At 37.8% G+C, this 17,718-nt stretch overlaps 1 protein-coding gene across 3 annotated transcripts in view; it reads right to left on the minus strand.

Moving 5' to 3' along the window:
* Positions 1-8,746: 8,746 nt before the first annotated feature.
* Positions 8,747-17,718, minus strand: part of LOC140830928 (phospholipase SGR2-like) — a 32,829-nt gene continuing 23,857 nt past the window's right edge. For all 3 annotated transcript variants that reach the window (XM_073194508.1, XM_073194507.1, XM_073194510.1), the window contains 2 exons: positions 9,472-9,518; positions 8,747-9,360 (listed from right to left, as the gene is read on the minus strand). In XM_073194508.1, the coding sequence (XP_073050609.1) occupies positions 9,126-9,360; positions 9,472-9,518 (282 nt within the window). In that variant the 3' untranslated portion in view covers positions 8,747-9,125. The remainder of the gene's footprint in view (positions 9,361-9,471; positions 9,519-17,718) is intronic.

Genomic DNA, 17,718 nt, shown 5'->3' on the forward strand with positions numbered 1-17,718 from the left:
TAGATTTTGGCACTAGTTGGCAAGATTCACTACCTCTTTGTGAATTCTTGTACAAAAACAGCTATCATACGAGCATCGAGATGGCACCATTTGAAGCATTATATGGCAAGAAGTGTAGATCTCCTCTGTATTGGGATGATATATCTGAAGTAACAGAACTTGGACATGATATGATTCGTGAAATGACTGAGAAAGTAAAATTGATCCAGAAAAGAATGAAGACGGCGCAGGATAGACAAGCCAAGTATGCGAACATTAGACGTAGACCATTAGTGTTTGAACAGGGAGACAGAGTATTTTTGAAGATTTCTCCATTTAAAGGCGTTGTAAGATTTGGTAAACGTGGCAAGTTGTCTCCTAGATACATCGGTCCATACGAGATTGTTGAGAAGATTGGCGATCGTGCCTATCGACTCGCCATTCCTCCTTCTTTATCCGGGATACATGATGTCTTCCATGTATCGATGCTGCGTAGATATATGCCTGATGCTTCTCATGTCATTCAGCCTGAGGAAGCCGAGTTTGACGACACTTTAAGTTATATTGAACAGCCAACTCAGATTCTGGATCGGAAAGAAAAACAGCTCAGAACGAAGACTATTCCGCTAGTGAAAGTCCAGTGGAGTCTTCATGGCAATGAAGAAGCGACTTGGGAGACAGAATCAGAGATGAGACAGAAATATCCCGAGTTATTTCACTGAAGTGAGTTTTTTATTTCCGCTCTATATTCTATTGCTTACCCTAGATTTGATTTAATTGCTTACGGCGACGTTGCAATTCGAGTTTTGGTGGTACAGTAGAGTTGATATGAATCCACCTAACTCCACCTGAAAAGCTAGCTCATGAGAGGAGGATTGTGAATTCATATATATTTTGCCCAAGACAACTCTTGCTAACCGATGTGAGACACATTATTCCCGACCCCTTTAGACCGTACGTCCTCGTGCCAACTCCTTCGTTAACCCGCACTCCAAGATACTTCCAGGCATTCCCGACCCCTTTAGATTGTACGTCCTCGTGCCAACTCCTTCGTTAACCCGCACTCCAGGTCACTTCCAGGAACTTGCACCCACACGACCAGTCAAGAGTATGGCTCTGATACCATATGATGCGATCCTTCGACCACGAAAAGCAAACGCACTCAAAAACGGAGTCATGCCCTCGATTCGATGAAAAAAGAAACGGTTGTGTTGTCTCGATCTTTTTGACACAAGTAAGGGTGTAATATTTACCTCTAAATTCCACCCTTACTTGTGTCAAAAAGATCGAGACAACACAACCGTTTCTTTTTTCATCGAATCGAGGGCGTGACTCCGTTTTTGAGTGCGTTTGCTTTTCGTGGTCGAAGGATCGCGTCAAGAGTCAGTGCACCCGCGCAATAAAAGTGACCGCACCTGCGGTGTTGGGACAGAGAGGGCAACGCACCCGCGGTCCAAAAGCCAGCGCACCCGCGGTCGTTCCTTCTGAATTTGTGGAAGTGATCCAGTACGCTCAGCACACCCGCGGTGCAGAGTGAGCGCACCCGCGGTGTGACGTGCAGAATAAAGAATGAAACATGTGTCTTCACCATGCAAGATATATATATATATATATATATATATATATATATATATATATATATATATATATATATATATATATATATATGAATTGTCTTCATTTCCTTCATTTCAGCAGCCAAGGACCGAGAGCAAGTACAGAAATTCCTTCAAGCTTCAAGATGTATTAACAATTTGGTTGTGCAACATCTGACCATCCGATTTTGAATCCGAGCTTAGATTCTTGCTCCTTGCATCATAGGTTTCTAAAGGATGTAAGTTTTGTTATGTTCTTGTTTGATGTGGCAATATGATGTTGGGGAAATCAGATTTTGAGATTTTGATGTATAGGTTGTGAGGATTATGAGTTATTGTTATTGATTACTGACGCTGAGATGACCGGTATTGCGAGATTACGACGTTATGCCGTTGAAATGTATCTAGATTGAGTATTGATCTGTATGTGTATTGATTTGAGTTAGAGATTGATAGAATGCATCTTGAATATGTCATTTCAGATTTTTTTTGACAAGCTTCGACATCGAGACCTCGACATCAACAAAGACTGGACAATGAAAGGTATAATTCAATGTAGATTCGGGAAGAATAACTCGAATCAGATTCGATTTGAGTTTCCCAAAACCACATACTTGTTATGTTTGTACTCTATATCGATTTATATACTTGTACTGAGATAGGAGAGTCATTGGCAGATATGCCAAGTTTCTAGACGTTCGGTGGTATCGAGGCATAGGAGAAGATCGACTTCAATTGTAGATATTCGATACAGACAGGGCCGAAGTCTAGGAATAAGACGTACCGCCACCCCGATTGGGAGAGTAGGTGGGAGACTTGTTACGTCTTATTCACACCGGGATCCCTAGACTTAGATATAAGTCGAGTCAAAGAATAAGAGTCAAACATATTTTATCTGTCTTCACTAATGTGTCATGATTACTGATTCATGTATTATGATTTTGTATTTAATTGCATGATATGCATGTATACATGTTTTATACTGGGATTTGTTCTCACCGGAGTATCCGACTATTGTTGTGTATGTATATGTGCATGACAACATGTGGGACAGGATCAGGGTCGAGACAAAGATGAGAGATCGAGATAGCTTGGAGATTACGGGCTGAGGAGAAGAACTAGTGGTTTATTACTAGACATGTACTGAAATTCTAAACACTAGTAGAATACTTGTAATCGAAAAAGTGAATGATATTTTAAATTAAATAATATGACAGTATTTTGTATGCTGTATTGTGCATGATTTATATACAATTGTTTTTTATATTAAAAGCAAAATTTTGACCCACATTTTCTAGCAAAGATCCAATTAATCCCAAAGACAATTGAGTTAGAGCCCAGGTTCCCACATAGAGGATAAAAGAAAAACTCCCCCTCCAAAACTGAATTGAAAACCTCTTTGAAAAATAAACAAAATTAAGAAAAAAAAATTCTAGTGGATGAAAAAAGAAGAATTCTTCTCAACAACTGAATTTTAAAAAACTAATTGAAAAAAAAATCAGTTTGAGGATAAAAAAACTCCCTCTTAGAGACTGAGTAAAAGCCCGTGTTTGAAAAATACTTATCTAATCATTTCATTCAAGCATCGTAGACAAGAAATCTGGAAATATCCATTCAGTAACAATGAAACACATCTGAATAAACATGATGTTTATTTAAATAGATTTCCGTGTATTTACATCTGAGTACATACATCAGTTGAAAAAGAAAAATTGGTACAACAATAACATATTTTAAACAACATCAGATATCAGTCGTTTTCTGTGACAGGACTGGATATACCATCAATTGGTTGCTTGGCTGCTTGAAATGATGCATCGGTCATGAGTTCAATTTTCTAGAGAAACGAGTTAAACTGCTTTGAACTTGACCCATGTGCTTACCCTACTGGTCGAGCAGATTCTGACTAGGCTCACATGGAGTTCAGCTGGTGATTAAATCGACCAACATCCCAACATGGATGAGTTTCGTCTGAAGAACAGCTGACCTGGTAGGCTTGCAACGAAAATCTTGTTCATCGAGCAATTTAGCTGTGCATCTTTGCAGATGATTCTCAGTCCCCTGCAGGGTGAATAAAATTCCAAAGCTAATAATCTAGATAAGTGGCTACAATGTTAGTTGCAGAACAATCCTCTCAACTCTTTCCTAAAGAGCAACATATAAATATTTTCAAATAGTTTTGAAAATTGTATGAAATAATTTTGAATAGCTTTTAACACTATTTTAAAGTAATAAATCTTAAAAAACAGTTTTTTTCCATGTTCTTAGAATAGCAAGCACTGATTTCAATTAAAGGATCAAGTGTGCTAGTGCCTTCGAAGGCATTCAAACACTACATTCTCCAATGAGCTGCAATAGCTCGTTTTCTAAGAATTTTAACACCGATGAATTAAATCGAGTTTGGTTTTAAAACCAAGTGGAAGAAACTCGAAGAAATCCTTCGTGAAGAAGATTATTATGTTAGAAAACATTTTAACTTATATAAACTGAATAACTCAAAAAGGATAGATTATTTTTTGCATTCATCAATTCAGTTATGGTGACAACTGAACTGACGGATACTCTAATTGCTCCAAACAGTTTGAAAATAGCAGTTAATCAGTTAAATACACGAGATATATTTTTGGGTGTTCGTAGACTTCAGCTGCTCCTACGTCATCCCTTCTACCACCTCGGGTAGGATCCACTAGAATACTTTGATTTTTACAACTACTTGTACAAACCCAATCAGCTTAGGACTTACCCACAATGAACTCCTAGTCTAGAATGAAGGCAGCACCTTCCAGCCAACACTTCTTTTACGTCTATGTGAGAAACACTACATACACAAGTTTAACGTCTTTGTGCAAGACTGTATTTGAGTGGTGATGAGAGTGTTCGTGTGTGTGAGAACTGAACAAATATGTTCTCACACACTGAGGGAAATAAGCTTCTAATCTAAGCTTATATGACTGTGAAGAGTTCCCTCTTGGCCGATTGCTTCTGAAGGCTGATGTGCAATGTGTGTGCCCTTTCTTTTCTCTTGTATTTTTGTTGAAGCTTCTTGTCTCTGTATATGGAGTCTTCACTAATCTTCTCTTTATATAGGCGGGAAAACTGATCGTACAATGAGACTCAATTATTGTATCGGTTGCATCTTGAATTCGTTTCTTGGACTTTGTGTCTCGACTTTCCGACTGCCCTTGTGAAACGTTTTGCCTTTAATACTCTGATGCAACATTCATTATTGTCTTTTGAGTAGACAATTACTTTGTACCTTTGTGTATAGCTGGAATCCTCATAAAGAGTTTGTCTTCATCTACAACTGAAAATTCTGACTGATGCTTCATCAGTTGAACACTCTTTCGGCTGGCCAGGCTTACGAGCTTCTGCTGCTTAACCACCAATCAACTGGACAATCAAATGGACTGCTCAATTGACATAACAGTTATGCTGATTCAGTTTGTGCGATCAGTTGAGTCCTCAGTTTGCGATGTAAACAGCTCGTGACTGAGCCCAGTTTTTGCACACTAAGGTAGATTATTAGTAACACAAAATAACAAATTTTGTTAACATCAAAATCAAGATTGCGAACTTGAAAATTTTCAACACTGGTCTTGATGGTTTTAGGGTCTTTTACATGTTTTTAAGGCGTGGTAAAAAGTTAGGAGAAATTTGGTTGACTTTCGGTTCGATTCGGGTTAAAACCGGGACCCCGGTGCAAGTTTTAAAACGATTCTGTTAAGTTATGAATTGGGCTTGAGTTTACGTCTAGGAATGCTTATAAAAATGTTTCGGGACATTTTAAGGAGTTTGGTAAGCCTCGGGCCATTTTAGAGGTCCGAGGTTAAAACGATAATTTTTGGGTGTCCAGGGGCAAAATGCTCATTTTGTCTCTGGGGTGAGATTTTGTTCCTTTAGTGCACTGAGCATAAATTTATTATGTTTTAAATGTTTAGGCATCATGATCGCTATTTTTAGTTGAAAATGTGGGGACCCAGACGCTAATCATCTTCTTAATCGTCATTGGGACTAATTTAATCAATTAGAATAAACAGGGTCTAAATTTTTTTTTCTTTTGAAAATGCAAGTGCGGAAGGTAATGGAATTAATTAATATACATATCAGTATGAAAATACAATTATTGTACATCATACATCTAGTTCAACTAGACTAAGGTTCAACTACTATAATCAAGTAATGAAACCTATCTATATCCAAGTCCGGAATCACCACTCTAATCTCGATCTCTCATCATCTTCTTGACCCTGATCCTGTCCCATCTGTTGTCATGCACACATACAAAACAAGACAACAGCCGGATAACTCCGGTGAGATATAAATATCCCAGTATAAACAATGTAACCATGCAATCATATAAAACATATATAAGAGCATAAACAAACATTAAAACATGTATCCAATCTGACTACATGAATTAATACCAATCTGTATTTAAATCAATGACTCGTTATCTTATCTCAACTTATTTATAATCTAGGGATCCCGATCTAATTTAGACTTCGGCATGCTGTATCGAGTGTCTACAATAGAAGTCGATCTACATCTAAGCTCATCGATACACAGTAAGTCTAGAGTCTTCGCGGTTCTGACAAAGACTCGGCGGTTCTGCCCTAGCTAGGCTGATCTGTCCTAGACTCAAACTCTGACTCTGCTATCATTCAATAAACTAAACATATCAATCTGATAATTTGCAAATATCAATGCAATAAAATAAAGTATGTGATTTTGGGAAACTCAAGTCAAACCTAACTCAAGTTGTGCAATCCCGAATCAACATTTATTTATGCCTTTATCTTCCTGGTCTGATGAATACGAAGTCTTGTATTCCAATCTGTCCATACCCAAATCTGGCAATGATAATATCAAACAGGAACAATATCAATATCTAACTCAATTCAATACTTGTTCTGATCAATATTCAAATAGAAGTATACTCTGATCAATACATAATCTTATTCATATCGGAACAATGTACAATCTAATTCATATTCACGATATCACGATACAATCGAGATCATTACTGATTTTGGTCAATCTAAATCAACTGATGTTTCGACGGTATAACGATACAGTCTCGATAACCCCGTCAATCTCAACATCACAGATATACTACCAGAATTCATAATCAGTATCAATGCAATTCATAATCTCAACATCGGTACACCTAAAATCAGTAACAACACAACTCTGATATCGAATCTCAATCAAATTCACTCCGAAAATCATAATAATTTCATAAACAGTCTATTCTTTAATCTGACTTCAATTATACAATGTCTACTGTAGCAGAAACATCATATCTGATTCGTATTCAATTCTGACAATATCATAAATTCAAATCATGTCTAAACGTAACAAAACTTACGTCCTTGTGTAGCTCGTGTCGAGAGAAACTCAGTACCGTGTTTGGATTCAAAATCGGACGGACAAATCTTTCACAATTCACAATTGAAATTGATGGAAATAAGAAAACTTTCTCCAGGATTCCTCGGCTCTTCTATATTCAATCTGAAGGAATGAAGGTGATTATATATATACACGTTCCATTCAAAATACCAAGTGGCATTTTGGAAATCTGCATGCCGCGCGCATATGCACGCACAAAGCCGCGCATATGCGCCTGGCTTTCTGCTCGACACTTCCGAGTTCATCTACTCGCGCATATGCGCGACATATCTCGCGCATATGCGCGAGATGTTTTGTCTCGCACCTGCACTCCCTCGCGCATGTGCGCACCTCCAGCCGCGCATATGCGCCCAAGGTTTTGGACGGGTCGAGCATATGCGCGCCTTATCTCGCGCATGTGCACCGATGCTTCTGTAATTTTCGCGCATGTGCGCCGATACCTGTCGCGCATGTGCGCGGGGACTCTTCTTGTACTTCATGTCAAATCTTCTTTTGGTTCTCCCGATCTGATCCGTTCCATCTATAATCATCTTAATTAATAATTAAATCATTTCAGATTAATCTCAGATTACAGTAATAACATCTCGGGCCTTACAGAAAATGTACGTCGCCTGCTTAGATTTAAGGAAAATTGCTTATTTGCATGATTTTTATAAGTAATGAAAATGATGATGTTTTGAATGATGGGAATTAGTTGTGGCTATCGAAGTATATGTAATGTTTAAGATGTATATGTGAATGCTGATGATGAGGCCTAGGCACGGTGGATGGATAATCATGTCACTGATGTCCGACAGCCGCCGGGTACCGCGGTTCTATGTATGATGGATCCATCATAAATGATGATGTACGATAGTCACCTTTAATGAACTGATTTCGCCAATGGAAATGATGAATGATGAATGATAAATGATTAATGATGAGCTGTTTTGACACGTCACGATTGCATATAACACGTTTACATTAAGCTTTTAAAGTTCATGAAAGATATGTTGATTATGTTTTTTTTTCACTGTTGTGTGCTATGTATAGGTATTTGTTATTTATGGTACATGTGTGTTGAGTTTTTAGACTCGCTAGACGTGTGTGATGCAGGTGAGTTTGATGTCAAGGAGACTGGAAGTGCTGGACTCTGAGTCAACAGACCTGGTGGGCTACACGACCCAAGAACCTTATGACTTTCCGCACATGATTTTATGTTTTTGGGAGTGGAATGAGGATTTTATACGCTATTTTATCTTACAGTTTGATGTTAGAATTTTACTCTTTTTTTTTACTCCGCTATATTTTTTATAATTGCTTATGATAATTTTTAAATGATGTTTTTAAGTATGATTTCACGTACGATTTATTTAAAATGTTTATTTCAAAATGAGAGCTTTTAAAAAAACTATTTCCGCACTTTTAAAACGAATAGACGTTTCAAATATTCTTCCTTAATTATCCTAGTCTTCGTTTCTCGTTCGAGTGCGAAAAAACTACTAGTCTTAATGCATGAAACTTTAATAAACCAAAAAATAAACCACATATTCATGCAATAATCTTGCATTTAATGCTTTAAAATAATTTAACACATATTTTAGTAAAATCCTAGATCGTATGCAATCAAGTTACGTAGTTCGAATTTTTCTAGACCTTACACATACAGTTGGATTACATTATCGCATATTGGACCTTACATTCGGGCCCCAGGGCGTGACACTCATTCTCATTGTTTTCTCTGCAGTTCGTAGGTTCATTGCTATTCAAGAGTATTATCACCATTTCCCAGAATCGGGGAATTTTAGATCCCCGATATTCAAATTGTAATAAAAATTCATTCTCAAAGGTAAAGCATGTACAGGCCATTTGTTATTAACTGTAAACATATAACAAAGGAAGTTTTATTGTTGTTTAACTACACCATCCCTACATAATATAACCAACACCTCACTTACCTGTACAAAGCCCTTTCTCTATATGCTGACATTGGACCATCAACCGTACGAATAACTGAATTCTAGAAACCATACCCCGTATTTAGTTGAGCTGAAGAACAAACTTGAGATAAGATGTAACATAACAAGTAACCGGTTGGTTGTGCCGTTGCCACTTTGATTTTGTTCATGGAAAGTACCACTTGTCGAATCAAACTTGATACATTCAGCTTCTCATCACTTTCTTCGCCCTGTGGGAGAACTTTTTTATGGAGATGCTATCAGCAAAGGTCAAAGGGAGTTCTTCATCATCTACTTCCCTTGGATCAGACCAGCCCTCCAAGCTAGACTTGTCGTGTGAGCTTTCAGGTTGTGCACTTGGTGAGAGAGGTTCATCTGGTATATCCCGATATAAATGATTTAATATGAACAGAGAAGTATCGGGATCTCTCCAGTAGTTTCTGTGAAAAATAATCATACAAGTCATTCGAGTTTAGTTTTATCTTATCCAGCAAGCTGCTCAAGCAAGTTTGGGGACAAAATCTGAAAGATCGGAGTTGGATGATGCTTACGTATGTGATCCAATGGCCGAGAGGTAAGGATGACGAAAAGTTTTATCCTGGATCGGCAAAGCCAGTGGACAAATACCAATTATTATTTCGACTTCTACTTGAGTCTTGGAACTTAAATCACATGAATACAGTACAACAAACTCACTCGAAGCCAGAATCACCCAAGGCCAATTAAAACATAAAGAGTATTGTGCATAAGTATTAAACCCGTGTAGCTATAATGTAGTAAAAGAAAGGGAAAATCGGTTTTAAATCCCCAAACCCAAACTTAATTTTATCCTAACTCCTCACACCTAAAAAACTTTGCCCAAACTCCCTAAAAAGTTTGAAGTTGACAAAAATACCCTTACATATTTAAATGATCGATTTTCCTGAGGAAAATGATATCAGAGTCGAGGTAAAATTATTTCAAACACACAAATTTATTATTATGAAGTAATTAAATGTTTGGGGAGGAGAATTTTCTCAATTAACATGAATCCGAACCCAAGTTCGGGATTAATTATTTATAGGATTTATTCCAGAACTTTGGAATATTTGAAACATGAAGATCTTACCAATGTCAGATATTAAGAAGGAACTTATCAGAGTCCTAAGGTAAACTTATTATTCAAAACAACATGTTCCTAGAAATAGTACCGGATTCCTCTAAACTCTCTGGAGATCTTAGAGAAATTCAAAAAACGGTACAAACTTATGGCAATATGTTGTATTACGTACCACAAAATGTAGAGAAAATCCATGAAACCAGGAAGAAATTCTTGGAATATTAAAGCATATTCGTACAAGAATTCAAATTCTAGAACAACAACCAAGTTCTAGTAAGAGAACTTCAAAAGAAAGATTACCACCATCCTTTGGAACTGAACCCCTGTTACATCAACAAGAGAAAGCCAAAGTAGTGTCAAAACCTTTGACTGAAGAAGAAAAAATGATTAATGTAATTAAATCTGTCTCAAAAAAGAAATTAATCTGATGACAACTTTAGAAAGGATTGGTCTAGAGGATCTACAAGAACTTGCGGAATCTTTCGCAAATCTCAAAGTCGTAGATCTGAAGATGGACACAACGGGAGGGGAACCACCTTCTATAACCTGGTCATCTTCTCAGGAACCACCAAGAGAAAGTGTGGGATCTCAGAATATAAATATGAGAGAATCACAACACGATTTCCATACAGGTGGAGAATCACACCCAGCGAGAACAAGGACAGGGAGAAATCAAATTCATTTGCACCAAACACCCTATGGGAAAACTGTTTTAGAACATATACATCTTTATAGGATTATGGTTAACTTTGATGTATTAGATTTAAAAAACAGAGAAGATCTCATAGATGACTGGACATCTGCTATGAGAATCGTTGCGGGAACACTTGATCTCAACAGAGAAGGATTCGTTAAAATTCTAGAAATGAGTCTTATGGGATCAATTAAAATTGCTTGGAACATGACTTCATTAAAACCAAAAAGTTAGTCTTAGCTGGAGAATCTCTTAGTGAGATAGCTGGAAAAATGGCTACACTATTTAAAGCACATTTATAGGTGTAGACTATTTTAACAGTCGAGATACAGAGAAGAGGAAGAAATATACTCAAACTCTGTATAGCCTTGAATTACCTGACATATGTTTAGTGGATGAATATATTATATTATTCACTAAATATATATGGACGAAAAAAATATAGCTATGCAGATTTTCTTCGCCAAAATGCTGAGTCCCTGGAGAAAATGCTTATAAGGGAATATGTCCATGGAAATCCAAATACGTTGGCACGAAGAGCTTTTTTTCTCAAAGGAAAATTGGCAGAATGATGTCATATGACAGCATTACAAAAGAATTACAGACGCTTAAGGGGTATCAACAAAAGAACTTATTTGTGTTGTAAGGAAAATGATCTTCAAACAATTATTGGAAGTAAACCACAAAAGCATAAGAGGAAAAGTTTTTAGAACTCATCCTTACGCTAGAAGTGGAAGAAGTTCTTGGAAACCAATAGCAGTATGGTCCAAACAAAAAGCCAGATCTTAAAAATCTGGACAAAGAAGTGGATCATCAAGAAATAAGATATCATCCCAAGCATCGAATACATCTCGAAGCACATGAGGAACACCTACAAAGAAAACTTTTAGAAGAGCTCATACTTGAGCTAATGAAAGTTTTATAGATTGTAATTGCTGGACATGTGGAGCAAGAGGTCATATCTCAACCAATTGTCCAGAAAATGAAAAACGAGGTATAAATGTTTCGATCCAACCTCGGATATTGAGGAAGCAATATTACCAAGATCTTATTCAGGTATATCGATTTGAGGACATTCCCTCAGATGAAAGTATAATAAAGAAGAAGTAATGAGTCAAGAAGAATCTGATGGAACTGAATCGGAATCTGACTGAAGACGAGGTGTTTCGACAAAAAACACTATCTCATAACATGGTCCAAAGGATTATGAGAGAAAATCCTAGTCTACGAGATATCAAGGATTCTCAGCAAGACATGTAGAAAAGTTCTTAGGAAGTCTTGGCTTAAGAAACAGAAAGCATCATCTAATATATAAAGTTTCCAGAAGGGAAATGACCCAATGGAACTTACAGGGAACAGAATGGAGATGCAATTAATTTCTTCTGAAGAAATTAAGGAAGAATTATAAAAGCTCGAGATAGAAGTAGCACGAACCATGTCCTGGATTCATATTGGAGCAATCCAAATTATGATAAAAGATACTTTCAAATAAGGAATAGATTCACACATTGATATTGCTATATGCGATTAGTATTGGGAACTATCCCAGGAAATGTTTGCGCACGAAAGATTGTAGGAGTAATTTATTGGAGAATTGCCTACAACTTAGCAGATCGAGATTTTAGTCGAGCCTTGACATTACATCAAAATTTCAAAGAAAAAAGACCGATGAAAGAAGGTAATAGATTATATCTATTACATATTAGATTTCATATGCTCTATCTAATACACATCACTAAGAATTGTTTACTATAAATAAGTTCATTGAAATACCTGAGATATTTGGAAAAGTTGCCCAGACAATTTATCCACAAAGAGTTGATTTTCCTTTAATACAGGAAACAAATATCCAAATACAAGACAAAAGTGATTCTATAAATGAATCAAAGTCTTAGATTGAAATCAAGGAGACTATCTTTTCAGGGAGATAGAATTACAAGTTACAGGTGGGGAAAAGCGCATATCCAAGAAACCCAACAGGAGCCAAAAAGCTACTCTACCATATAAAAGCTTAGATGCCCAGAAGGGTGGAAGGAAATAGAAATAATATTTGATATTACGAAACAAAGGAATTAATTTCCTTGTAATAGCATATACTATTTAGAACAACCTATAATAAGAATTTACCAAGGAATGATTAATATTGTGAATTGGAAGTTCGTATCAAAGGGATTCCAGTGAAAGAACCAGATCGATTGGTTCTTGGACTAAAGTTTCTCGAGGAACACAAACCTTGGAAACGTCTAAAGTATGGAATAGAATTTATGGCAGATGATAGGATGTAGAAAATCCAATGACCACAAGCTCATTCTCGATATACATTCCAATAGGAATGTTATACGAACAATATAAGGCAGAATATTTTGCTGCTTATATTGATTCAGGTGCTGGAATCTGTACAGCAAAAAGAGGATTTTTTTCCAAATATTTTGGAAGAAAAATTACCAAAGATTGCTGGAAGAGATTTTTCCAGAAGAATCTTAATCTTATGTAAGGGGATTAAGATGACAGAAATTGTGATCGGAGGTGCTGGACAAACGCCTTGGTATAAGATAAAAACATCACCGATTTATTTTCATGATACAGGAGCCAACATTTTTTCAGGAAACAATTTCCTACAAATGTTTAAGTCCTATATGCAAGAAAATGAGAGTAGAAAATTAGTGTTCACAACACCTTATGATCACAAAATCATCGTCCAGAGACTAAGAGAGGCATTTTACAGAAAATTGACAATCCAGTTTCGTAGCAAGCGTGGTGATGAAGAAAAACTTCTGAACCTAAAAATAAAGTATTCTAGACAGTTTGGAGAAACAATGCTCCAACTAAGAGCAGATAAAGAGCTCCAACCAGAAGAAATAGAATACCTTAAGATAGCTCTACATAAGAATGAGGTAGAGTTTGAATCTAAGGTAACATTAGAAGATGTCAAGAGAAGGATCAAAGAAAATTACAATAAAGATCCCTTGGCATGGTGGGATAAAAATCAACTCAAAGCCTGCCTTAAAATTAAGGAACGCAAAGAATATGAATTTGTATGATGTAAATCTATCACAATTAATATAATTGATCAAAGAGATATGCAGATTATAATCAAGGAACATCTGGACCTTGTTTTAATTAAAGCAGAAATTTAACCATACAGTAGCCCAGGATTTCTTGTAAGAAATCATAGTGAAATAAAAAAGAACAAACCCAGATTAGTTATTAATTACCAAAAAAATAATAAGGTTCTGGAGTTTGATGGGTACTTCATACCTAGTAGAGAACATCTAATCGGTTGCATACGCAATGCAAAGGTATTCTCTAAATTTGATTGTAAGTCCGTATTTATCAGATTCGTATGCAGGAAAAAAGCAAGAAATTCGGATGCATATCTATTTAAATATTATTTCAAATTTATGTTCGTCTATATTGACGATATGTTAATCGCATCTAAAAATATGGAAGAACATATTAAGCATTTAAAGATTTTCTTTGATGTTTGTAAAAAAGAAGGACTGGTTCTATCAGAAAAGAAAGCAGTCATTGTCACAAGAAAGATCGAATTTCTAGGAATAGAAATCGATGAGCCTGGAATAATTTTGCATGATCATATAGTAAAAAAGGTGCAAAATTTTCCAAACGAATTAAAAGAAAAGAAACAAATTTCTAGGAATAGAAATCGATGAGCCTGGAATAAATTTGCATGATCATAAAATATAAAATGTTTATTTTTGAGATATATACGATATGTCTTGTGGCCACCTCACGCTTATGGGATCTCTCTACCCGGTGACCTACGACCGGTTCATGTTCATGTATGGGTACGGACATCCAGTCCAAGAGCTGTGGTCATCTATACCGCTCAGTATACTGTGGTTTAGTCTGATCAGACATTCATCTTATGTTACGGACCACTTGCGTAGAAACATTATCTCTGAAGAAAAAAAAGGTAGAGAAATTCTTCTTCTTTATTCCAACGTACAAGACTAAAATATATACACAGAAGAGGAAAACTGATCCCTTAAACATAGGATCTGCTGAAACAACCTAAACTGATCCCTTAAACATAGGATCTGCTGAAACAACCTTTTAGCTTAACGCTGATAAATAAACTCCTAATAAAACGAAACAGACTAACAGCATAGAACAAGTCTAAGGAGATAACAGAAGTACACGTGCATAATAAATTACAACTGAATAAATGACAAACTTCTACACTCCCCCTCAAGCTGGGTAGTAGATATCTAACATGCCCAGCTTGGAACATAGAGTGTCGAAGTGAGGTTGATGTAGAGCCTTTGTCAGTATGTCAGCCACTTGCATGCGAGTTGGGATATAGTTGATGGCAATGGTCTTGTTTTCAACTTTTTCGCTGATAAAGTGACGATCAACCTCCACGTGCTTAGTGCGATCATGGTGCACCGGGTTCTTTGCTATGCTAATGGCTGCCTGGTTATCACACATCAACTGAAAAGATCCAGTTGTCTCCATCTTCAATTCATCAAGCAGCCGCTTGATCCATATACCTTCACAAATTCCGTGAGCCATTGAGCGATATTCAGCCTCTGCACTGCTGCGAGCCACCACGGTTTGCTTTTTACTCCTCCACGTTACCAAGTTCCCCCACACCTGTGAACAGTATCCTGAGGTTGACCGGCGATCTGATGCAGACCCAGCCCAATCTGCATCGGTGTACATAATGATATCACGGCTGGGAGACTTCTGAAATCTCAGCCCTTTTCCTAGAGTGGTCTTCAAGTACCTTAACACTCGGAGAGCCCCTTCCATGTGATCAACAATAGGATTCCCCATAAACTGACTTAGAACACTCACTGCGAAGCCAATGTCCGGCCGAGTATGAGAGAGGTAGATTAAGCGCCCTATTAGTCTCTGATACCTTCCCTTGTCGGTTGGAGGACTTCCGGAACTATTTGTGAGCTTAACAGTTGGATCCATTGGAGTAGCTGCCGGCTTACATCCTAGCATTCCGGTCTCCTTTAGGAGATCAAGTACGTATTTTCTCTGAGACACTGAAATCCCTTGGCGAGACCTTGCGATTTCCATTCCCAAGAAGTATTTGAGAGTGCCAAGGTCTTTGATTTCGAATTCCCTTGAGAGGACTTGTTTCAGCCGAATTATTTCTGCCTCGCAGTTCCCTGTCAACACAATATCATCCACGTATACTATAAGAACCGCGATCTGACCTGCTGGAAGGTGGTTGACGAACAAGGTGTGATCTGTTTGGCACTGCACATATCCATCCTTCTTTAGAACCCTAGTGAACCGTTCGAACCACACCCGTGGTGATTGCTTCAAACCGTATAAGGATTTTTTCAGCTTGCACACTTTCCCATCCGTGGTGTTATCCTCAAAGCCAGGAGGAATGTCCATAAACACCTCTTCTTCGAGGTCTCCGTTTAAGAAGGCATTCTTGACATCTAATTGGAATAGTGGCCAATCTAGATTAACGGCGAGGGACAGGAGGACTCGGATCGTGTTAAGCTTAGCCACCGGAGCAAATGTTTCTTGATAATCTATGCCATACGACTGAGTGTATCCTTTTGCGACCAAGCGAGCTTTAAATCTCTCTATACTCCCATCAGCATTGTGCTTTACAGAAAATAACCACTTACATCCGACAGTTCTCTTGCCAGGTGGAAGGATTGTGAGATTCCATGTACTGTTCTTCTCAAGGGCTCGGATTTCCTCATAGGCGGCAGCCCTCCATTTAGGATGATTGAGAGCCTCTTCGATGGATACGGGCACATCGATCTTGTCAACTTCTGAGATGAAGGCACGATGTATAGGGGACAACCTATGAAGTGAGACAAAATTGCCAATAGGGTGCTCTGTGCATGATCGCACGCCTTTCCTCACTGCTATGGGCCTGTCATCATAAGGGACCGTTACAGGTCTAATAGGAGTGAGAGAGTTATTACATTGCTGGTCAGCCTCTGGACTCGGTCCCGGAGATGGTATTGGCAATACAATCGGCATGGGTGGATTGGCATCACGTGGGCGACGAGTATAGACTTGGAGGGGCCGTGTTTCAGATTGAGTTGGAATGTGGAGTTGAGTTACTTCAGGAATTGGTGTAGGTTCAGAGGTAATGATTACCGTGTTGGTTGTTCTGATAGGAGGGCTTGGAGTTGAAGAATTCTCATGCTGAGTTGAAGAATTCCCATGCTGCAGTTCTATCACAGATTGTGACTCCCCCTGAATTGCAGGACGAGAATAGAATGGGGTTTCCTCGAAGAAGGTAACATCCATGGAGTTGAAGATTTTCCTTGTGACTGGGGAATAACACTTGTACCCTTTTTGGTGTGAGGAATACCCAATTAAGACACATTTAATTGCTCTCGGGTCAAGTTTTCCTTCGGTGATGTTGGTGGACATGGACAAAAGTAGTACAGCCGAATACCTTGGGTGTTATGGTGGAGAGGATGTGTGTGGCAGGGAAGACATCTAGAAGAGATTGACATGGGGTTTTGAAATTGAGGACTCGAGACGGGAGCCGATTGATCAACTAGGCAGCAGTGAGGACCGCCTCTCCCCAATAGTATTTTGGAACGTGGGAGGTGAATAAAATTGATCGAGCAACCTCCAAGAGATGTCTATTCTTTCTCTCAGCAACTCCGTTTTGCTGGGGGGTCTCGACACACGAGCTCTGATGAATAATACCCTCGGAGTGAAGGTAATCTCTTAGGATAGAGCTGAAATATTCTCCTGCATTATCTGTTTTGAGAACTTGGATTTTTGTTTTGAATTGGTTTTCGAGCATATTTTTGAATTGAATGAACAATTTGTATGTTTCTGATTTTTCCTTCATTAGGAATACCCAAGAAAGTCTTGTGTGATCGTCAACAAACAAGAGAAACCAACGTGCACCAGAAATATTGTTAACCCGAGACGGTCCCCATATATCACTATGGATAAGTGAAAATGGGTGAGACCGTTTATAGGGAAGAGCAGGAAAGATAGTTCTTGTGTGTTTTGAAAATTGACACACATCACACTGAA

The sequence above is a fragment of the Primulina eburnea genome, chromosome 4 (assembly GCF_022965805.1).
Source record: "Primulina eburnea isolate SZY01 chromosome 4, ASM2296580v1, whole genome shotgun sequence".
NCBI lineage: Eukaryota > Viridiplantae > Streptophyta > Magnoliopsida > Lamiales > Gesneriaceae > Primulina > Primulina eburnea.